Source organism: Malus sylvestris, chromosome 13 (genome assembly GCF_916048215.2).
Source record: "Malus sylvestris chromosome 13, drMalSylv7.2, whole genome shotgun sequence".
NCBI classification, from domain to species: Eukaryota; Viridiplantae; Streptophyta; class Magnoliopsida; order Rosales; family Rosaceae; genus Malus; species Malus sylvestris.
The window spans coordinates 11,487,868-11,511,517 of record NC_062272.1 but is presented as its reverse complement, the minus strand read 5'-3'; the positions used below and the strand labels follow the sequence as shown (position 1 = coordinate 11,511,517).

General features: G+C 39.8%; 3 protein-coding genes across 7 annotated transcripts; 1 reads left to right on the top strand and 2 right to left on the bottom strand.

The window, feature by feature from the left end:
• The first annotated feature begins 685 nt into the window (after positions 1–685).
• Positions 686–2,645, top strand: LOC126595870 (DNA-directed RNA polymerases II, IV and V subunit 9A-like). Its single transcript, XM_050262257.1, has 4 exons — positions 686–826; positions 928–1,003; positions 1,539–1,697; positions 2,373–2,645. The coding sequence occupies exons 1-4, from the start codon at positions 798–800 to the stop codon at positions 2,451–2,453; spliced, it is 345 nt and encodes a 114-aa protein (XP_050118214.1). The 5' UTR covers positions 686–797; the 3' UTR covers positions 2,454–2,645.
• Positions 2,370–20,464, bottom strand: LOC126595832 (uncharacterized). The gene is made up of 24 exons (XM_050262135.1): positions 20,180–20,464; positions 19,060–19,429; positions 18,125–18,279; positions 17,488–17,727; positions 17,010–17,119; positions 16,844–16,921; positions 16,619–16,725; positions 15,994–16,088; positions 15,788–15,903; positions 15,495–15,598; positions 15,345–15,422; positions 15,112–15,190; positions 14,791–14,959; positions 14,532–14,602; positions 7,965–8,045; positions 7,812–7,882; positions 7,359–7,455; positions 7,183–7,242; positions 6,981–7,035; positions 6,498–6,895; positions 4,598–6,409; positions 3,732–4,304; positions 3,549–3,607; positions 2,370–3,393 (listed from the first exon to the last, which is right to left on the bottom strand). The coding sequence occupies exons 2-24, from the start codon at positions 19,413–19,415 to the stop codon at positions 3,153–3,155; spliced, it is 5,205 nt and encodes a 1,734-aa protein (XP_050118092.1). The 5' UTR covers positions 19,416–19,429; positions 20,180–20,464; the 3' UTR covers positions 2,370–3,152.
• A 2,154-nt stretch (positions 20,465–22,618) lies between these two features.
• Positions 22,619–23,440, bottom strand: LOC126595864 (proline-rich receptor-like protein kinase PERK5). 5 transcript variants are annotated; one of them, XM_050262247.1, is made up of 2 exons: positions 23,170–23,440; positions 22,619–23,118 (listed from the first exon to the last, which is right to left on the bottom strand). In XM_050262247.1, exons 1-2 carry the CDS (start codon positions 23,438–23,440, stop codon positions 22,853–22,855), a joined length of 537 nt encoding a protein of 178 aa, XP_050118204.1. In that variant the 3' UTR covers positions 22,619–22,852. The 5 variants fall into 5 exon arrangements, with proteins under 5 accessions (XP_050118204.1, XP_050118205.1, XP_050118206.1 ...); XM_050262248.1 differs by having other exon boundaries at positions 23,176–23,440; XM_050262249.1 differs by having other exon boundaries at positions 23,182–23,440.
• Positions 23,441–23,650: the final 210 nt, after the last annotated feature.

Here is a 23,650-nt window from a genome sequence, read left to right as displayed (position 1 = left end):
CCGTTAACTTAACGGATCAGATTGAAGCCGACACAAATTCGATAAACTCGACCCGTTTATAGGTCTAGGTTGATAATCCTTTCTGAGAGGACCAAGATTCTTGATGGCTTTTCATCGAGCGAATTCTTAGCTATTCGCGGTTATATAGCTGTTTGCGTTTATTGTGCGAGATAGACAAAAAGAGATACAATTGGTTACTAACAGATTGGATTAACAGTTCTTTCCATTCTTGATCGATAAGCTTTGAAAGGCTTAGTTCTTGATGATTGGAATGCAGATCTAGAGGGAAATGATAGTTCAGAATTTTTGGGGATAAAACATGCACTAACGTGATGTGTAAGAGGGAAAACGATAATTTGACACATCAAATTACTCAAATATTATATATGAGGATTGAAACTTGAACTCAGATTCTGTATATGGGCACAGTGCTCTGGTTAATTTGCCGAATTACCTAGAGGTTTTAGAATCGAATCTCTTACTTCCTTGATGTAAATATATCGTCTGTATCAACAAAATAAATAAATAGATAAAAAAAAACAATAAAAACGTTGGGCCTTTGGGGCCTTCGTTTGCAGGTGCTAAAGGGTTTGGGGCCTTATTGTTTAGGCCTCTACATTTCCAGTTTACCGAAAATACCCTTAAACATTCTTGAGAATAACGGTCAATACTGAAGCAGAGTACTTATAAGATCTGGTATTAAGAAGAAGAAGAAGAAGAAATAGCAGAAAACCCGCCATTCGCCAAAAGCAAAAAATCAAACTCTCCGAACCCTAAAAACTCAGAGCTTCTCCACAATGAGTACCATGAAATTTTGCCGCGAATGGTCTGTAAATCCCACCACACTGTATTTTAATTTTTTAATTTTAATTGTTCGTTTTTTTTTTTTTGAATTTTTTCTTCTAAAATTTTCAATTGGGTTTTCAGTAACAACATTCTGTACCCGAAGGAGGACAAGGAGCAGAAGAGCCTCCTCTACGCCTGCCGCAACTGCGATCACCAGGTCAGCTCACACTCTCCATCTCGCCTCCCCTTGATTTTTTTTGTTCTTTAGCAATTATTTTGCATGATTTGTTTCATTTTAGTCCTGCGGTAAGTGGTTTGCCCTAATGCCTCGTAATCTCATTTGGTTAATTAGGTTTAAGCTAATTAATTTCCATAACCCGAGGTTAATCTGGCCTTTACTGAAGCTTGGTACAAGGATGGAACTTTTTTCTTGGTTTCTTTTGAGTGAATTGCATCAAAATTTTCTGTCTTTTTACAAATGTAGACCATTCTGATACCCACATTTTGGAATTCAGTTAGGGTTCCCAATTTCTTTCCTTTTTGCTGTTACTTTCTTCTTTAAGGGTTTTTGCTAGATCCCGAAAAGTTCATGCCCGGAAAGTGAAACAAAAATCCGATAATTCATACTCAGTCTCTGTTTGTTTTTATGAACTTATTCTCTTAACTTATACATTCCGTGACCAGTTAATTCTCAGGGTTGATAGGGACTGTGTTATTTACTTATTAGATTTTATGTTATTCTTTGTTTGCAGGAGATTGCTGAGACCAACTGTGTCTACAGAAACGAGATACACCACGCTGTGGGTGAGCGCACTCAGATATTGCAGGATGTAGCTGCAGATCCTACTCTTCCAAGAACTAAAGCCGTGCGCTGTGCTGAGTGCAAGCATGGAGAAGCTGTTTTCTTTCAGGTTATATGCCCAATCCTCTATCTGTTGTGGTGAATTTTATTGGTAGTTGCCTCAAACTTTTGGTGTTCAAGAGCGCAATGCTAATTATTTTAATGTCACATAAATATTCCAAGTCGTCACTTGTTTGGATGAAATTCCAACTGCTAATCTCTTTATCATTAGACAATTGGATTCATGACGCTAGGGCCGGTTTTGCTATTAGTATAGTTTAAGATAACTCTAGAAAGGCATCAGGGTTAAAGATTTCTTCTGGTGTTTGTAAACTTCTAGCTCTTCGTGTATCATTGCTTCTTGCCTTTCGCTTCAGATTTCAGTTGACTATTTAATCAAGTATCTATTAAAATTAGTGACCATGATTATGGATTCTCCTAGGAGACGCTTAACTTGTATTCAGCCCGAGTTCTTATGTTATATATTCTAGAGAGATTGGTAGGCCACTTTGTATTGAAACATCGTTCTGTTTTGAGCAAATCTCAGCCATTGTATCATTGGGAATTTGGATTCTTTTCGTCTCTGGGGGGTATATGTTCTCTACCATGCATGCAGTGATACCATGTTGAACAGTTAGATTGAAGTCATGTGCAATAAACTTGCACCTGATAGCTGTTTGTTTACTCTATATGATGGAGATTTGTAACTGCTGCTAATGCTTTTAAGTTTATTGTATATGTGCAGGCAACTGCTAGAGGAGAGGAGGGTATGACATTGTTCTTCGTCTGCTGCAACCCCAGCTGCGGCCATAGGTGGAGAGACTAAGATTCACGCCCATCTCATTATCTGCTCAGTTTTCGTTCTACCGGAAACATGCGTTGTTCCCTAAAAATGTGACTGTAGGATGGAGATCAGTTCGAAAGACTTGTGTTGAAAGCACTTCCGCATTTGTTTAGACTATCCTTTGACATCCAATTTGGCGTGGATTCAAAAATTACTTTTGTTTCTGCCACAAAACTTTGCTTCCATGCAATTTTGAATCACAATGGGTAACAGGCAAGGCCATTTTTCAGAAAGAGAAAGCCCGGGGCGGGAATGGTGAAACCCGCCCTGGATAAAAAGTATCGGAAGGGAAGTGATTTTCACATTCCCATTTTTAAATAAATCAAAGTATATCTAGAGAAAACCAAGAGTGACCAAAAAAATGGGGTGGGAAATCAAACTTTTGTTTTTTCCTTTCGTTATTAGTGATTAAATAAAACCGAATGGCTGTACAAGAATGAATTCCCTGGTAAAAAAAAATTACACAAGCAGATCTCTAATTCCCTTCTAAACAGAATACCCCAAAGGATTAACCCATTTCCAAAATTGAAGCAATGGTACAATGGTAAAATCCTCGAGGATATAATGGTCAAATACCTAAAAAAATATAACAGTAAAAATAAAAAACGCAGGAAGAAAGAATAGAAGGGGGTAAAAGCTGAAGTAAAAATCAAGATGGGCTTCTTCAACCTCATTAGTGACTCAACTTCTTTGCAAATCAATGGGAGCTACAAGGAGGATATTGTCTGTGAACCAGTCTGATAGGCATTTCAGTTTCCCTAAAAGCTCTTTATCTGATGCGCGTTTGACCGCGTTGCTCTCGAGATAGGTTTCAGCATTTGCCAGCATGACCTTAAAGTCATGCTTCAGCGCTTCCAGGCTTCGATAGTAGTCGTTCTCTAACCTGGACTGGATCACATCAAGAGATATCGGAACCACACACCTGAGGGAATTCCATAAGACAAGACTACATGTCAACACCCAGATAGCATTTGAGAAAAAGAAGTTCCATCGCCATCAGTTTGACGGACAGAGCATGCACGATATGGAAATCCAATGATACATTCGAGGAACGCTATAAGAATAACGAAGACATACCAGTTTGTAAACTTTGGCTTCTGTTGAAGTTGCATCAGTTTGTCAACCCCAAAAGGATCCTGAATTGTACACAACAATATTGAGAAAAATCCTTGTAAGTCTTCAAAGAGTTTGCTAGATGGGACCATTGGCCAAATTTTGTTTTTGAGTTATTAAAAGTAAAAGGTATTTTCTCCTTAATACCTGACGACTTCCGGCTGATCGCTCTAGTTTGGCAAAGGCCGAATGCAGCTTCTTTTTGCTTTTATCATCAATGTGAGGCGGCTCCCATTGAGTATTTTCATCAAAAAGCTCCCAAGGACTATGTAGTTGTACATCACTAGGATCACTCTTGTACTGAACAGTGTACATCTCCCAAGGACTGTCTGGGAACTCCAACGATTTAAACTGTTTAGACTTAACCCTGCCATGCCACCACTTACCGTCATCCTCGCCCTCATTTTTCCACCAGACTTTGCAATGATCCCTACATGACCAATTTCTCTCCATGGAAGAGTCGAAGCGAGTTCTTTCAACAATGAAGTCTGGGAAACCAGTAACTTCCGGCAGAGTCATCTTAAAAGATTTACCATACACATCAGAAGAAGGATCTACAAATTGAATCGTCAATTTACAGCAGCTATCCCCAGACCCTGCACGTGAAGAATACTCTAGGTCTTGAACATTGCAAAATTCGACAGCTCTTATTCTCCCCTTTATAAACCTCCACGGTGGGTTTTCTCTCAATCCACCCAGATCGAAATACTCCTGATGCCCCTGGTAAGAAAGGAAAAAGAAAAGGAGGTTACCAAAGTAAATGATACTATCGACATTCATATGACAAAACCAAAACAAGAAAGGGGAGCCCAGTGCACAAGCATGGGACAGTGCGGGGCTGGGGGAGGGCAAACATACACAGCTCTAACCCAATTTCAAGAAAAGCTGTTTATGTAACTTGTGCGACCAATGGGTCACTTAGGGATACCATTTTGTGTTGCCAAGGTACAAGCTCCACCCTCCTCCCACCCAAAGGAAGAAATAAAAAAGGCAGCAGAAAGATATAGAGAAACCTGTCTCAGATAAACAACTTTGTCCCCTAACTGGGGGATATATCTTGAGCTCTCCTCATGCGCTGACAACATTAACCATGATACTTTCTTTCCTGACTGATGCGGCTTCCTTTTATCCATTGGACTCATGTCGAGATAACTGCTTCTCCTGTTTCTAGTAGACCTCAAACCAACTTTCGTCCTTGAACTTGATCCCCGTTCTTCATTCCCAAGTTGAAACTTATCCATGGAACTTTTCCGGTTCAATGTATAACCTGGCTCATGTCCTTCCGCCAACTTAGGATCATGATCTGGACTACTTGGATCACATGCAGATGCCTTGAACCCCATGGATCGTGTCTTGCATCCTCCATCAGTTGTGTCATCCTGAATGTCTCCAGCAATGATATTGTGGTTGCTTGTATATGAAGTATATGAACAGCCTTCTCCGTTGACACCACTATCACCTTCTAAGTTACTTCTACCCCTATGTGGTTTCACCCTTCTATAAACAGCACTGAACATTTTGTTTTTCTGTAAACTGGATTCGACAGATTCATGTGTGCTAGCAATAACATTCTTATCAGATTGATTGTCTGATTCTCGTGAACCATCATATCTATGATCTGGAATAAATTTATGGGTTCCATCATCCTCTGGCACAACTGGACCCTGTTCCATCGTCCTACCATTTTCCATGTTCTCTACCACAGAGTTAATTTCATGTTTGCAAGGACTAGGATCCCTTGAAATCCTCCTCGACCTCAATTTCGTTGAGACAGGTATGAACTTCTCATTTTGTTTGAAAGAGAAACCAGTCCCATCCTTATCAAGGCAAGAGGAAGTGCTTGCATCCCAAGGAGCCATGTGAACAGATTTAGGCAATTGATCATGATCCTTGCATTCACTAAAATCTGAACGCTCTTTAACATTGACTTCACAATTAAGGCCATCGGAGGTACTAGCCCTAGTGGTTTTCTCATTCCCTATAGCCACTGTGTCCATCTTATCCCTGAACCTTTGGCTTTCTGAATAAGGAGAATCATTTTCAGGTTTTGTGTAGTCTTTTTCATTGTGACCAACAACTGCACTGGCTCTGGCAAGTGCATCCAATGACATGAATTCTCCTGATCTCTGGCGCTTTGCTGTTCGTGCTCTGGACCCTCCCCAACTAATTCTCCCTTTGAAATTTAAATGATTTTCTACTCTCTGTGACTGCCCACTCACTGCTGTTTCAAATTTGCTGCATTTTTCGTCACCTGGGGAGGACATTGGATCCTGAGGACTTGTATTATTCTCATTTGCTTCTTGAGGTACTCTATATGATTGGTCAACCAAATCATCCTCATTACTACGATTATTTACTGTGCTTTCTCTAGACACAAGCTTATTTGACTCCTGTCTTGGTAATTTAAGCACCAATCTCCTCCTGCTCCCCGTATTTACTGGAAACTCTTCAATAGGTTTAACCATGTCTTCAGACTCATCGAGTAAAACCTCTTTTCCTTTTGAATGCTTGCCTTGCTGATATTGTTTATCAGATTCATCACTCTCAATGTTGGAATCTTGAAGTGGGGATTCACTTCCTGACATATCATCTTCCGATCCATCTTCATCTTCTCCATCTGCAGATCTTCCAGTAATCTTAGAAAATAGACTAAGAGCATTACGTGCAGCAGCTCTTTGAGGTCTCAATGATGAGGAACATTTCTTTCTTGAAGCTTTTCGTCCATGTCTTGATTTCCTTGCTCTGTTACTTCTGGATGAATTGGCAGCACACTCATCCAAATTCCTTCTTTTGACACACCTACCAGAGGAAGTCACGACTTCGTTCTGAGGAAACAGAAGACAGAAAAGAGAAACATTCAGGCAGGTCCTAACCAAATTCTGAAATATAATTTGTTACTGAAAAAGTACTTACGTCAGCCTTTTGTTTTTTCCTTTTTGATCTTCGAAGTCCATCCATTTCAGCATCCTCATCCTCACTTTCTTCACTGCACTCTGGATCGATAGAGGGATTTGAACTTAAACTTCCTTGCTCCCCTCCAGTAGAATAATCTTCAGTAATATGGTACTCTGAATCCGTATCATCACTACGTATTCCATTTTCTGGTTCCCAATCCATTGCATCTAAAAACTCTGGCAGAGGCTCAGTCAATATATCCAAGTCTGCCAAAGGCAACATTTGGTAATCCGGATCTAGACTGAAGTCAGGCCCAACAGCAAGTCTTAGAGAGGAAGGACGCCACTCGGCACCCAGAGCTCCTAACCGCCGCTTCTGGTATGCAGTCTGGTAGGGTTCTTCATACGGTATCATGCCTAGGGTTCCACCATAAACCAGTGCTTGAGAAAATAAATTTCCAGAAGACAATAATTCCGTACAGGAAAAGGAGTAGAGAGAAACCTGAATCACAAAGTAGATCTTGCATATTCCGCCGGTATGCTGGAAGCTGAGTTTCCTGAATCAAATGTTGTGAATATTTCAAACTAAGTGGCCACATCATGCAATAATTATAATACACATCCAACATAAGAGCATTGAAAATACATTCAGAATTAAGTTATGGTAGGTAGATTACAAACAATAGTGCAAATGGCCAACTAACCTGGTCAAGAACATTTCCAAAACTATCGTGAATGAGTGGGCGATAATCACCAAGAAAAAACTGTCAAAGTGTACGCACAATTAATTACAACTTGAAAAAAGTGTAAAAATAAAATCCAACCAAACTAAAGGCATATATTTGGATTTTGCTAGAAAAATTGAAGGGAAAAAGCATACCTGATCATATTGTGCATCATCTTGGGACTCCCCTTGGCCACTGTCCAATATATACAATTGGCCAACATCATCAGAGAGAATAATTGATGTCCCATCCCTATATTACAAAGAAAAAACCATTTGTAACTACCAGAAAGCAGTTCGGAAAGCAAAGTATATTTCACAAATAGTAGCCAAAAAGAAAAGAGAGAAATGGGGTGCGGGGATACCAACAGATAAGATCTGCCACGCAAAAGAGAAGCAAAAATAACTAATCATGGAAAGCTAGGGTTAAAGCTACATAGAATCATGGAAAGCTAGGGCATAAAGTACCATATAAATAGCCAATTTGAACACCAATGAAACAGGGTTTCATACAGTTATAATTAGATAAAGAATAAAGAAAATTTAACGACAATACGACAGGTATAGAAAAAAAGCTTTCAAAATGGAGAGTTCTTATTGTTCACTTACGGTGAGAACTTTCCATCTACCAATTTGTACTGGGAAGTTTCAAATGTCCGGATAGGTATGCCTTCCCATATCTGAAATCGCAAGTCAACAAAGCATTCAAAACCATAGAACATAAAAATAATTGGAAGAAAAATATGGAAACTGGAAACTCACATCCCAGACAATTGTTTTTCCATCATAGCCAGCACTCATTGCTATCCTGGGGTTGAAAGGATGAACATCCAGCACATATGTCTATCAATAACAGAAGTGAATACTGTCAGAGATTTAAGTTTCACTTGTTCGTGAAAGGTTGCAATACCTAGACTTTCTGAAGCAATACGACAGACAATAAATCAACAAAAGGAAATGGAACGTGATAGCTAGAAGACTAGAACACTACAACAACAACAACAACAAAGCCTTTTCCCACTAAGTGGGGTCGGCTTATATGAATCCTAGAACGCCATTGCGCTCGGTTTTGTGTCATGTCCTCCGTTAGATCCAAGTACTCTAAGTCTTTTCTTAGAGTCTCTTCCAAAGTTTTCCTAGGTCTTCCTCTACCCCTTCGGTCCTGAACCTCTGTCCCGTAGTCACATCTTCGAACCGGAGCGTCATTCGGCCTTCTTTGCACATGTCCAAATCACCGGAGCCGATTTTCTCTCATCTTTCCTACAATTTCGGCTACTCCTACTTTACCTCGGATATCCTCATTCCCAATCTTATCCTTTCTCGTGTGCCCACACATCCCACGAAGCATCCTCATCTCCGCTACACCCATTTTGTGTACGTGTTGATGCTTCACCGCCCAACATTCTGTGCCATACAACATCGCTGGCCTTATTGCCGTCCTATAAAATTTTCCCTTGAGCTTCAGTGGCCTACGACGGTCACACAACACGCCGGATGCATTCTTACACTTCATCCATCCAGCTCGTATTCTATGGTTAAGATCTCCATCTAATTCTCCGTTCTCTTGCAAGATAGATCCTAGGTAGCGAAAACGGTCGCTTTTTGTGATCTTCGCTAGATTGCTCCAATCATTAGCGTGGATAAGTATATAAATGGATAGAGATAGGAAAGCAAACACAAGATGTACGTGGTTCACCCAGATTGGCTACGTCCACGGAATAGAAGAGTTCTCATTAATTGTGAAGGGTTTACACAAGTACATAGGTTCAAGCTCTCCTTTAGTGAGTACAAGTGAAAGATTTAGTACAAATGACATTAGGAAATATTGTGGGAGAATGATCTCGTAATCACGAAACTTCTAAGTATCGGAGTGTGGTGTCGTCTTGACTTGCCTTATCTGTCTCATAGGTAGATGTGGCATCTTCTCTGGAAGTACTCTTCCTCCATCCAGGGGTGGTATCTTTAACTGGTGGAGATGCACAAGGTAATGTATCAATTTCACTTGAAGCTTACTTGTAGTTTCAGGCTTGGTCAAGCGCGATACAAACCATGTAGTAGGAGTCCCCCAAGTCGCCGAGCTAGGGGGTCTGCTGAAAGAGGTGACAGACAAGGTAAGCAATCAGAGCTCCGACTGATTGTTCACCTTCTCCCCATCTTGCAGCAGCATGAAGGATAAAGAGAAGAAAAATGAGAAGAGATGATATGAGATACTTTTGCTTTTGAAGAAGTAACTTTCCACAGGCTTATTCTTGAACTGAGCTGGAGGGTTTTCTGGTTTCCTCCAGAGTATAAGGCCGACTGAAGAATTTGAAGGTCAAAACAAGTCCATCAAATCTAGAGTACGTTCCACCCTGTTGATATGGGATACTTTTGCTTTTGACAGAGTAATGGATGTATCGGCACGTGTGCTGTTACGCTTGTCTCCACATGCTTCCTTGTATCCTTCGCACTTGCCTTATCTGTTCCTCAAGCAGATGCGGAATCTTCCCTGGAAATATAAGATGTTGAAGATGAGTACTCGAGAGCAATGCCAGGTAAGTAATCAGGTAAGGGGTTCCAGGCAGTCAGTTCCTGGCTGGAAGCTTGATTCCAAGTGCTGACTGATTGCTCTCTTTCTCCTTGTCTTGCAGGTAAAAACAAGGCCAAAGGAAAAGACAGGGAAAAAGCATGATATGGGATACTCTTGCTTTTAACCCTGATGATATGAGATATTTTTGCTCTAGTATAGCTTGTTTGCAGAGGTATTATCGGGGGGAAGGAAAGCTGAATATTTCGAAAGGCTTCGTTGGGAGTGCCCTCTCAGATATGATGAAGGGTTGAGCATTTTTGCAGGTCTGCCTGTCTGTTGGGGATGGAGGTCGACATATATAGGAGTCTCCCTAAGAAGTAGTAATGCTATTCCTTTACCCTGCTTGGTCATAGCACGGTAGTGGGAGCTGCCAGTTTCACATGTTTTAACTCTGTCAGAGCACTTTGAAAAAGTGGTCTGTGGTATCTGGCTCTCGAGATTCGGAGAACGATGCCTCTTCGATTTTTGAGAAAGCAATCATGCTGGGGGTCTGGCTCTCGAGATTCGGATAGCAGTGTCTCTTCGATTTTTGAGAAAGTAATCATGTTGGGAGTTTGGCTCTCGAGATTCGGAGGGCGGTGCCTCTTCGATTTTGGAGCAAGCAATCTGTTGGGAGTGTTGTCTCGAATGTGAGTAAAGGTTGGGCATGTTTGCTAGTCTACCTTGCCACGAAGCACAAAGGTTGACACACAGGGACTTTCCAATTATCCAGCAATGGTACTGTTCCTTTACTCTCTCTTCGATTTTGAGAAAGTAGTCATGTTGGGAGTCTGGCTCTCGAGATTCGGAGGACGGTGTCTCTTCGATTTTGGAGCAAGCAATCTTGTTGGGAGTGTTTTCTCGAATGTGAGTAAAGGTTGGGCATGTTTGCTAGTCTACCTTGCCACGAAGCACATAGGTTGACAAACAGGGACTTTCCAATTATCCAGCAGTGGTACTGTTCCTTTACCCTTGTGGGTAATAATATGGTAGCTAGACCTTCAAAATTTATGTGTCTAAACTTTGTTAGTGCTGTTTCTTTGCTATTCCTTTACCTTTCTTGGTCAGAGCGATGTAGTGGGAGTTGCAAGCTTCACGTGCTCAACTTTGGCAGAGAACTTTGGCAAAGTTATCTGTGGTACCCATGAGCTATTGTTGCGTGTGGGAAGTGGGTGATTGAACAGTAAGATTCATGTGCTTTCTACTTCACCAGAAGTCTTCGACAGAATGCCCATAATTTCTGCAAAGCTGAGTGTGCGTGTGACAGGTGCTGACAAGGCTAGAAAAGTAGGTGCCTCTTCGATTTCTGAGATCGGCCCTCGTGGTCTCTAAGCAGCCCAGCTTTTGAGAAAGCGAGCGCCTCTTCGATTGATTCAGAGAACGATGCCTCATCGATTTTTGAGAAAGCAATCATGCTGGGGGTCTGGCTCTCGAAGATTCGGGGAGCAGTGTCTCTTCGATTTGTGAGAAAGTAATCATGTTGGGAGTCTGGCTCTCGAGATTCGGAGGGCGGTGCCTCTTCGATTTTGGAGCAAGCAATCTTGTTGGGAGTATTTTCTCGAATGTGAGTAAAGGTTGGGCATGTTTGCTAGTCTACCTTGCCACGAAGCACAGAGGTTGACACACAGGGACTTTCCAATTATCCAGCAATGGTACTGTTCCTTTACCCTCTCTTCGATTTTTAAGAAAGTAGTCATGTTGGGAGTCTTGTGCACTGGGTACAACCTTTTAGTCATGTTGGGAGTCTGGCTCTCGAGATTCGGAGGACGGTGCCTTTTCGATTTTGGAGCAAGCAATCTTATTGGGAGTGTTTTCTCGAATGTGAGTAAAGGTTGGGCATGTTTGCTAGTCTACCTTGCCACGAAGCACAGAGGTTGACACACAGGGACTTTCCAATTATCCAGCAGTGGTACTATTCCTTTACCCTTGTGGGTAATAATATGGTAGCTAGACCTTCAAAATTTATGGGTCTAAACTTTGTTAGTGCTGTTTCTTTGCTATTCTTTTACCCTTCTTGGTCAGAGCGATGTAGTGGGAGTTGCAAGCTTCACGTGCTCAACTTTGGCAGAGAACTTTGGCAAAGTTATCTGTGGTACCCATGAGCTATTGTTGCGTGTGGGAAGTGGGTGATTGAACAGTAAGATTCATGTGTTTTCTACTTCCCCAGAAGTCTTCGACATAATGCCCATAATTTCCGCAAAGCTGAGTGTGCGTGTGACAGGTGCTGACAAGGCTGGAAAAGTAGGTGCCTCTTCGATTTCTGAGATCGGCCCTCGTGGTCTCTGGGGAGCCCAACTTTTGAGAAAGCAAGCGCCTCTTCGATTTCTGAGATCAGCCTTCGAGGTCTTTGAGCAGCCCAACTTTTGAGAAAGCAAACGCCTCTTCGATTTCTGAGATCAACCCTCGTGATCTCTAAGCAGCCCAGCTTTTGAGAAAGCAAACGCCTCTTCGATTTCTGAGCAGGCGCCTCTTCGATTTCTGAAGCTCCGTCGAGTGCAGATTTTTATAGGGGCTGGCATTAAGTTCCAAAGCACACTTGAATCTCCACCAGTAGAAGCTTCATTCTTGCACTTCTAAGATCTTGATTTGTCCGACCTCTTCTCTCTTCAACACCTTTGAAAATGTCTGGCCCCTCCGACCGTCGTTTTGACTTGAACCTTGTTGAAGAGGCAACCCCGCCTTCTCCAAACAACATATGGCGCCCATCCTTCGTCTCCCCTACTGGTCCTCTTACCGTTGGGGATTCCGTGATGAAGAATGATATGACCGCTGCGGTGGTGGCCAGGAACCTTCTCACTCCCAAAGATAACAGACTACTTTCCAAACGGTCTGATAAGTTAGCTGTTAAGGATTCGCTTGCTCTCAGTGTTCAGTGTGCAGGTTCTGTGTCTAATATGGCCCAACGCCTATTTGCTCGAACCCGCCAAGTTGAATCATTGGCGGCTGAAGTGATGAGTCTCAAACAGGAGATTAGAGGGCTCAAGCATGAGAATAAACAGTTGCACCGGCTCGCACATGACTATGCTACAAACATGAAGAGGAAGCTTGACCAGATGAAGGAAACTGATGGTCAGGTTTTACTTGATCATCAGAGATTTGTGGGTTTGTTCCAAAGGCATTTATTGCCTTCGTCTTCTGGGGCTGTACCGCGTAATGAAGCTCCAAATGATCAACCTCTGATGCCTCCTCCTTCTAGGGTTCTGTCCAGTACTGAGGCTCCAAATGATCCCCCTCCGGTGCCTTCTCTTTCTGGGGCTCTACCGACTGCTGAGACTTCTCCTAAGCAACCTTTGTGAAGGCTCCCTCTTGTGTGTTTATTTTGACTCATGTATATGTACATATTTGTAGCTTATCGGGGATATCAATAAATAAGCTTTCCTTCATTTCAACGTATTGTGTTAAATACACCAAAGCCTTCTTCGCTAAGTTCTTTGAATTTTCTTTTGTTGAAGCTTGTATGTTGAAGCTTTCTGAGTGGAGCATGTAGGTTGGGGTAGTGTTCCCTTAATTTTCAGAGTGAGGAAAACTTCTCGGTTGGAGACTTGGAAAATCCAAGTCACTGAGTGGGATCGGCTATATGAATCTTAGAACGCCATTGTGCTCGATCCTGTGTCATGTCCTTCGTTAGATCCAAGTACTCTAAGTCTTTTCTTAGAGTCTCTTCCAAAGTTTTCCTAGGTCTTCCTCTACCCCTTCGGCCCTGAACCTCTGTCCCATAGTCGCATCTTCTAATCGGAGCGTCAGTAGGCCTTCTTTGCACATGTCCAAACCACCGTAACCGATTTTCTCTCATCTTTCCTTCAATTTCGGCTACTCCTACTTTACCCCGGATATCCTCATTCCTAATCTTATCCTTTCTCGTGTGCCCACACATCCAACGAAGCATCCTCATCTCCGCTACACCCATTTTGTGTACGTGTTGATGTTTCACCGCCCAACATTCTGTGCCATACAGCATCGCCGGCCTTATTGCCGTCCTATAAAATTTTCCCTTGAGCTTCAGTGGCATACGGCGGTCACATAACACGCCGGATGCACTCTTCCACTTCATCCATCCAGCTTGTATTCTATGGTTGAGATCTCCATCTAATTCTCCGTTCTTTTGCAAGATAGATCCTAGGTAACGAAAACGGTCGCTCTTTGGTATTTCTTGATCTCCGATCCTCACCCCTAACTCGTTTTGGCCTCCATTTGCACTGAACTTGCACTCCATATATTCTGTCTTTGATCGGCTTAGGCGAAGACCTTTAGATTCCAACACTTCTCTCCAAAGGTTAAGCTTTGCATTTACCCCTTCCTGAGTTTCATCTATCAACACTATATCGTCTGCGAACAGCATACACCAAGGAATATCATCTTGAATATGTCCTGTTAACTCATCCATTACCAACGCAAAAAGGTAAGGACTTAAGGATGAGCCTTGATGTAATCCTACAGTTATGGGAAAGCTTTTGGTTTGTCCTTCATGAGTTCTTACGGCAAGGACGACTATGGCAACCAATTGAAAAGATCAAGCAAAGCAATGACCTAACCAACATCTGACTGTCTACACACCGAAGAAAGTTTCCACAATAATGCAGTGTCATGTTTTTCTAATAAAAAAATGATAAGCTACCCGAAAAGTGTTCAGTAAGATATATTTTTTCCACTTCTGGAGGCACACGCTACTTAACTCAGTCTCTTCACCATACTTCTCTTTGCAAGATCAAATAATAAAATTCTCGAAAGGAGAATTAAGGAAAAAAAAGGATAATCAATAACGAAAAGATTGAGCCACATACAGATTCAGTATGACCTGTCAGTGAATGCACCAAGCTACCATCAGAAGCATTCCACACACATATTCTGCAATCTGCATTACAAGAAGAATTTTGAAATGTTAAATTACAGAATTTAAGGCCTTCAACTTAATCCTAGTCCGTGAAAGGTTGCAAGACCTAGGTTTCTTTACTGTATGCAAAGGCATTTGACAATTACTACGATGCATAGAAATGATATTCTAATACATAAACTGTACATGAGAAACAACAAACAAATTACCCATGATAGCAGCAAGGACAAAGCGATTGTCAAGACTCCAGGTAATCATATTAACACCACGAGGAGTTGGAAGAATCCTCTGGCGAGGGCCTCCTCGGGAAGGCTGAGGCGGCATTGGTGGAGGTGGGACTTTCAAATGATATGCCCGTGTCCAACGACCAGCTTTTCCCTGGAGTATGAAATTAGCTATACATATTTTTTTTTTCCTATTTAAAGCGAAAAATTCAAAAGATGGTGGATACAACTGTTTCATTAGAAAAGCTTACTGGGAAAAAGGGTAGGCTAGAAGGGAAGTTATAAGTTATCTTTGCTAAAACTTACATGTGATCTTCGTGATCTGGGAATCCAGATAATCGCACTCCCATCGCGAGAACAAGTGACTATATTGTCATGATTGAACCTGGCAAATAAAGTAGATCATGTACTACTGGTAGTGAACCTAATCCCAAAAGGAAAAGTGTAGAATAGACAGATATAAGTGCACAGAGAGGAGAAAAATTTGAACATATCAGAGAAAAATTAACATGACAATCACAAGGAGAGGAGAAACAAACCATGAATTTTTAAATTTGGGAGTGTTCTCTTCCTTTGAGGTGTCAGCTGCCATAAATCTAGATACTCCAGCACAACCACTGCAGTGTAACATAAATCAGCATGCAAAGATTGATATATATGTTGTCAGCAAAATTTCAGCACAAACTAACCTAAATTGTACATAATTGACATCATTCTCATGGCCAGATAAAACATCAATCTCATGATTTGGTTGGTCCGACTCATCCGAGCCTGGCTTAGAAGCAGTCCACACCTACAACCAGCAAGCTCTTAGTAGAAATATATAAATGATTTTTTTTCCCTCATTTATATTTGAACTGAAAACTATTTAAGATACAAGTCATGAGTTTATTCATTACTCTTTAGAGGCAGAAAATTCATTTTACTGAAGCAAAAGTAAGGCTGCAGAAATAATAACAAGGAACATGAAGGTTTTATATACCCTTGCAAGAGTGTCCGAGCTACCGGTGACAAAGACTGTTCCATTAGCATTGAATGCACAACAGAAGATATGATGGTCCTGTGTGACAGTGCTTGAAGATGGACCACTGTTTCTCCCTGCAGTCAAACAATTATACGACCACACTAAGTTCTCCTTCACCAGTCAATAAGTTCATTGAACTTAGCTGCACTAGAGAAACCACTGACCAACTACAGCATCTGAAGCTCTTGGAATGTATATCCTTGGACTCACTTGAGAACTCCTGGCATCCCATATCCTACATGTTCCATCATCAGATGAACTGCAAATGACAAAAGAACAGCACAAGGTTAATTAATAAATAGAAAGACTTAAGAATATATAATAACAATGGTCCCCACCAAAAACATGTTGCAAGCTAACAAAATACAAGATTAACAATCTTTCCTTCCTTAGCCCATGGCTTTCTGTCTCCAAATAGGTTTTCCTCTACAAACTATTACCTCAAATCTTATTCTAATCTTTGATATTTCCCCTCCTAAAATCATCCTCTAACTTATCGAATTCAACTATCCTCCATTTCCATTTTTCTTCTTTCGCATCCCTAAAGATCTCTCGCATTCAAAAAAATAGTTTTAGTAGCAAAAGTTTTCAATAACAAATTGTTTCCATACTTAGAAGTCACTGAAATCAGCATCGCAAAATGATAACCAGTGAAAAACAAAAGAATAATCAACATTACATTGCAAATTGCATAAGGATCAGCAAGGTCGAACAGAAGAGTAAACTACTTACAGCTAATTAGACACTCCACATGAATTCATTTAAATAGAGTGAGAGAATTGGCCTTACGATAGAAGGTGGTACATAGAGCCTGGCCTGGGATTAAATGTAATGGCAGTAACAGCTGCAGTATGTCCTCGCAATACTGAAATTGGCAGTCCGTCTGTCAAGCGCCACTAGTAAACATGAAAAGTTAAAGCAAGTCAACATTGAGTTCCCAGCATAGGTCAAAGCTAAAAAGTAAAAAGCAAAAATACACATTATCCTTATATATTGGCAACAGATGAATCTTACTACTCGAATCATATGGTCATTTGAGGAGGATGCCACCAAAGCATTATTGGAACTCACAGCCAGATCCGTGATATCTCCCTTAATCATAGTATAAATAGATCAAATGAGTATAAATAGAGGGACAACAATGGAAAACTATATCTTTGAGGGGCCAATAACAAGTTACTTCATGTCCACGGCAGCTGGCTAAGCAAAATGCAGTTTCCATTAACCAGATCTTCACTAGGCGATCGTCTGAACCGGTAATAACATACCTGCCTGAGCAATCAAATGTTGCTGCATCATTCATGTCCAAATAAAACCACCATTAGAAATATACCACATTTTAAAGGTGTGAAACTGCAAACTTGGTAGAGTGAAACAGCAGACAAAAGCTTACAATAATTCTCTCTTTATTTTTAATATATTCTTTCCGTCTCCTTTTCATATATCAATTCTCTTAATCCTAGATGAACTATGGCAGAAACTAGATACTAAAATTACATAAGCATACAAACAAGAGAGAGAGAGAGAGGTATAAAAAAAATCCTATGCTTCCTTGCGAACTGAAGTAACTCGGTTCTTTGCTAATAGTAGTAAGAATTTGTAAAATGAACTTCCACGTCTACCTAACAGTAGTAAACTCTGACAATGAGAAAACATACCACAGTAGACAGAGTTTCGATGGCCCCTTATCCTCTTGGTAAATTGCATCTTCTCAAACATGGTTGAGGGCTTTGCAATGGCATAAGATGCAGCACGAATAGACGGTGCACGGTGATGTCGGGTGAAACCTCCCCCAATTTCTCTCAACCTTAGCCCTTGAACCTGATGAGCTTTCATGTGAGGCCAACGCATGTGAGCAGGAGGGAGTTTCATTTCATTGTGTACTTGATCCCTTTCATCTGAAAAAGGAGAAGGTATTCCTTTTTAGATATACTGAAGAAACACACATTTTCGAACAGGAAAGGAAATTGAGGATGATCACCAGTAAAACAAATGTAAATGTTGCAGAAAGAACTTCCAAAAAGAGAGGGCAACGTTTTCAAACCCCCAACAGATGATTGAACATGATAACAGTATGAAAACTTGAAATGAAGTTTAAGATACATACACACACACTCACACACCAAGTTATATATGTATGTGTGTATACAGTACACACACACACACATACACACACAAGAAACAAATTTGGAATAAGGAAAACATTGGTCAATAACGAAAAAATCATAACTTCAACAATTAAAGGTATCACAAGCATATGAATTAAGCATTTAAAGCTTAATAAATGTCACCTACAGGTCAGAAGCGAAAATGAACCACGTCCCAAGAGAGTAGGTACATCAGCTGCATTTGGAGCATTTCCACCACTCGTACCTCTTGATGGTGGGGCTGCACTTGAAATCAATTGCTTCAAAAGCTTTACCAAATGGTCATTTTCAATGTGAGGATACCTATACGACGAGGAAAGGGAATCAATAGGATATTATAGGAAAATAACAAATATAATACAATCATACTTATTTCCTTCAAGGACTACGCTTACTGGCGTGAAAAAGTTTGGAACAGAACTATCAGAACAAGCAGCAGCAAATAAAAAGTGTGCCCTACATGGGTTTTAGAAAGAGGATCCCCAGAAAGACTAAGATCTACAAAACGTCCATTTGAATTGAGATGAATGAAACAAAGACTACAGCTGCTGGATAATATCTCATGATCCCAAAAAGTCATGACAGAGCTACAAGTAGATTAAGGTAAGCAATCACACCACCCTCCAACCATCCCAAAAGAAAAAAAAAATTTAATCAAGTTTCAAAAATTAATAAATAATGTAAGAGTCGCCCATATAGAAAACAGCATACATACTTGAACAGTGCCGGCCAGAATCCAGATCATACCCACTGTTTATTCTCAGAAAAAGAAAAGAAGAAGAAGCAATAAAGAAGAAATGCTTCTATGTAATTAACTCAAAAACAAGTAGAAAACAACTCATGAAAGGAAAAAAAAATTGTTTTATGAGTTACATCTATGTTATCATTTTTTTAGTTAGAACAGCTTGATAAAAAAATAGCTATTGTTTTTCATTTTATGATCTAAGTCTGTCTAAGTAATTAATTAATGCCACACAATATTGAGTATCACAAGACGCAGTGAAATCTAATGAAGGTTACCTAATAACTGGCTATTATAAAGGTCGACTTATAAAAAATAAAATAAAAAGGCAAATTACATACCTGTGCACCAGCATATTGTAATTTAAAGGAAATGACTTCCCATCATCATTTTCATCCTCGCTGTGCATACCCTTCCTTGAATACCAAGCATGATATCTTCTAGGTAAAAGTTGATGTTCAAGAAGTTCGTTCCACAACTGTCCACAAGTTCTATGGCATGGGCCAGCTGACAGAAAATGCATGATAAGAAAATACACTTCTCTGATGTCAATATCCGCATCAGGCTCCTTAGCATGAGTTATATAAGTTGTCTCTAGATCCTCAGGTTGATTCTTGTCATGCACCTTACTGAGAAAGCTCAAAGGTTTCATACTAACAGAAGGTGCATCACGAGAAGGAAATTTTTGAAGAGCCATAGCTCCCGTAAAACCTACAAGTAAAAGTAAGTGAAGGTAAGTGAAGATTAAGGCACAGTGGTAACTTGACAATGAAAATTAGAAAAACATGCTCTTTACAGAAACAGTGCCAGACACCACAAACATGGACTCCTCTGCATCCATAAGTTGGAAACCAGATTGGACGGTGGGAATCCAAAATAAACTAAGATTAGCTCATCAACAAACACCATCTAGGTAAGCAAACACTTGTTTAAGTCTCAAACTCCAAAACCCTAAACTAAACCATAGGGTAAAATGCAAACCGAGTCCCGACCATTTTAACATTCACACCAACACCATATGAGCAACATTAAAAATCAGATAACATTCAAGATAATCGGAATACCTATTAGAAACTCCTAAATTGAACCTAATTGAAACAATCAACTAAAATTACCTCATTAGGAAAACAAAACCACCAGTTCAATGAATCATACAATTGATTTAACCAAATGGGCAATCCAAAGAAACCCAAAACACCATTACCACACTCATGAAAACCCTTCACATTCCACAATCCACAATGCACTCCTCTGTAACAACCATTAAAACCCTAAAAATTCAATTCCGTTGCACTACAATACAATTCAATACAAACACACAGGCAAACAAAGCAAAACACAATTTGTACAAAACCCAATAACACAAAGCCCTTGTCTAAATTCCCCGAGCAAGAAAAAATACATATACCAAAGGGCAGAAAATAATTAAATTCCAAAAAGAAAGTATCTTTCTGTGAGTACCTTCAAGACGGCATCTTTCAGTAGATTATAGTGGCCTCTGCTTCCAGAATTTAGAATCCAGAGGGGGAAAAACCAGAAATTTAGAACCGGAAATAATAAAAAAATCAATTCAATTTTTTCCTTTGAATTAAAAGGAAGAAATGGGAAGATTGGGAATGTCAGAGAGTGTGCTACACGCGCCAAAAGAGGGGCTCTTTTAGATTCTTAGGGCGAGCTCTGGGGCTTTTACTTGCTTGGATTTTCCACTCTCTCTGTGAAAGAGGTGAAGGAAGCCGAAAGAATAAGGAAGCCACAACAGGCTCCAAACGCAGCGTTTTGGACCTTTATGCCCCCTCTACTTCTCCCGTACAGATACTTGTCAAGCAAAAACTTTTTTTTTTTTTTGGTAACTAGCAAAAAACACTTTTGCATGCGTTGCGACGTGTAACGGCGTCGTATGGTCTCTCTCTACGTTGCGTTTATCGTACTTTCACAGCTCAAATTTAATTCAAAAGTTTTAGTTTTTTTTTTTTTGGAAAAATTCAAAAGTTTTGGTTAGGGCATCATCTGCGCTATTACAACGTCTAGTTTTCTACGGTTGTTCATTGGGCTTTGTTTAGTGGAATAAATTTTGAGCAGCGTTATCCCCATTCTCATTTTCATTTTTCACATATTTTTTAGTTTTTCGACATCAAGTCAAATGAATTGAAGAATATCAATGATAAAAAATTAACAAGAATATGTCAGAGGTAAAAATAAGTGAGAACATTACCATCAGTTTCTTAATATCTTTCACAAGTATGTTGTCTTTGTAAGAACTAACAAATCTATAAGGAAATCAAATCAACTTAGACTTTTTTCAATCGGTAATAGTATTTTGAATGTGCAAACTTGGCACACTATCTATATCTAATACAATTGGACCATCATGCGACTCATTTGTATTGTGTCTATTTTTTATTAACAAATGTATTGATTTTTATTGTGTCTAAATAACACAACACTATTATTTTTCATTATGCATTACAATGCTTGACAGGTTTATTGCAAACATAAAATTATTAGGAGGAAAATCTTTTTTGGAATTAAATTATAGAAACGGAGAGTAGAGTACCAAGAAATTTATATAGCATGAATGGCCTCAAAAGTTTTGAAAATTCTCCGATACACATCAAGTTTGCACATCTAACTAGCATATTGAAACAAGGACTGTTAGATTATTGTTAAATCAACCGATCTAACGGTTTTTTCTTCAGTTGTGTAACTTAAATATGCAATTTGATATGCATGTCTTTCAAAAGTTAAGCTCAAAAGACCTAGAATGGGCTAGAACGGGAGCCAACTATTTGGTTTGGGCAAAAGATGGAGCCCATATTAAGCCTAAAGGACCAAATTTTGCTTCTGTGAACCCGAGCCCACTATTAAAGACCAATCCCTATGCCAAGTAGACAATCTACATATACAAAGTCGCAATGGATTTTAGGCTAACTTGCTAAGGACTTTGAAAATATGATTAAATGAAATATATTTGAAATATTTTTTAATGACACTTTGAAAGTTCTTTGTCTAGTTATTTTTTAGTGCAATTGTAGTGAATTTAATATAATTTCGTTGATTGAGTGAGGATTTACATGTAAATAAGTGTACTTGGCATAAGCATTAGAGAGAAAGCAAACAAGATACTAGACGCTTAGGCTCGATCATCGGTGTTATTCTTTCAAGCCACTTTTCCCCCGCTCAGAGCAAATTGAAGAAAATTAAGATCCGATATACTCAAATTCACCCAGTTATTATAAAAAGATAAAATCATTCATTGCTTGAGACCAAATAACATTTTTTTTGGAAGATCACAAACTATTACTCCAGTTAGATCAATTAAGTCTGCTATATATGTATCTCTGAAACTAAAGATTATCTGGTTTACCAATTTGGCCATACCGTTGCACATCAGCAGTTTCATATGGTTAGCAATTAATTGTTTAAGATATTCAAGATTAATTCCTGGGTTAGCACCCGTTACCAAATACATTTTACATCTACCAATTTTTATTAGCTAGGGCATGTTATCTGAATTTCATATTTTTATCACTGAAATATTTCGGCTAGAAATCAAGTTTTCAAATTTGTTCAACTGATACGAGAGGACGTGGTGCTTTCCGATGCATAACCCATAATCAAACTTTGGACCTTGACTACAAAGGTAAATACTCTTAACTATATGAGCACCTGAGTACAAGCCCATTGCAGAATCTATCATTATATAGGAGTAATTATTAGTAGATAAATAATAATTATTAAGCAATTGTTAGGCAGTTACCATAGTTAAGGCTCTTCAAGGATGGTTTTAAAGCCAATGAATGTCAACACGTTATTGTTTTGCCGTTATGATGTTATTAGATGTTTTAGGCTAGAATTGCATTTCTGTTTGTAACTACTAGGTTAGCAATCATACACTTCATGTATAAATAGGTTGTAATATCTCCATTCCAATTATTGAATACACGGTTTCTACAACCTTAAAAGGTCAATAGCCATGATCAGAAAGTGTAGTACTAGTACATCATCTCTTAATTATTTATAAATGTAAGGAAGAGCTTAGCCCATGATATATGAAACCATGCCCTTCTGGAACTGCGAATTACTACATGCACTTAGCGTGCATGCATGACTTATTAATATTTCCATAATTCATATTCAATCTTCTTCTTCTTCATTGTCCGTGCCGCCACGACCATGCGTGTTGCCAACGTTGAAAATTCCATTGTGGTCTCCTTTGTTTCCGCTGACTCGGTTCCCAGAAACTTTGTACGATGTACCACTAGAACCACTTTTCCCATTTTTACCATTCTTGGCCTTGGGACGTCGAGCAGGCTGCAGTGTTGAATACTCTTGGTTAGAGTATCCATAATTAGATCGAGATTGAGGCTGAGGCTGAGGTTGAGGTTGAGGTTGAGGTTGAGGTTGAGGAGCGTAGTAGTTAGTATATTCATGCGACTGAGGCTGAGGCTGAGGTTGAGGTTGAGGTTGAGGTTGAGGTTGAGGAGCGTAGTAGTTAGTATATTCATGCGACTGATACGAAGCACGAGCAGGTGGAGCAGACTGCGCTGATGGATGGTTATTACCGTAGTATCCATAACTATAATTTGGTACTGGAGGAGGAGGACCATAGTTATTGTAACCTGCAGGAGGAGCGCCAAAGCTGGGATTGTATGTAGGCTGAGGGGACATAGGGTCTGAACCATTGGCGAGCATGCTGCCACGGTACAAGAGGGTATGTGACATTGTGTTGGTTGGAGGCTCAAAATTACTTGATTTCTTGTTTGCTGTAGTCACCAATGCAACTATCTCGTTTCTATATATAGGAGATGGAGTGGGAATATATACCAAGTTGCTTGCTTAATTTCCAAGCTATTTTTTGTGGTACGTATACATTTCTATCGTGTATATAATCCACACGTGCTAGTGGAGTTGATCACCATATCTTATAATTTG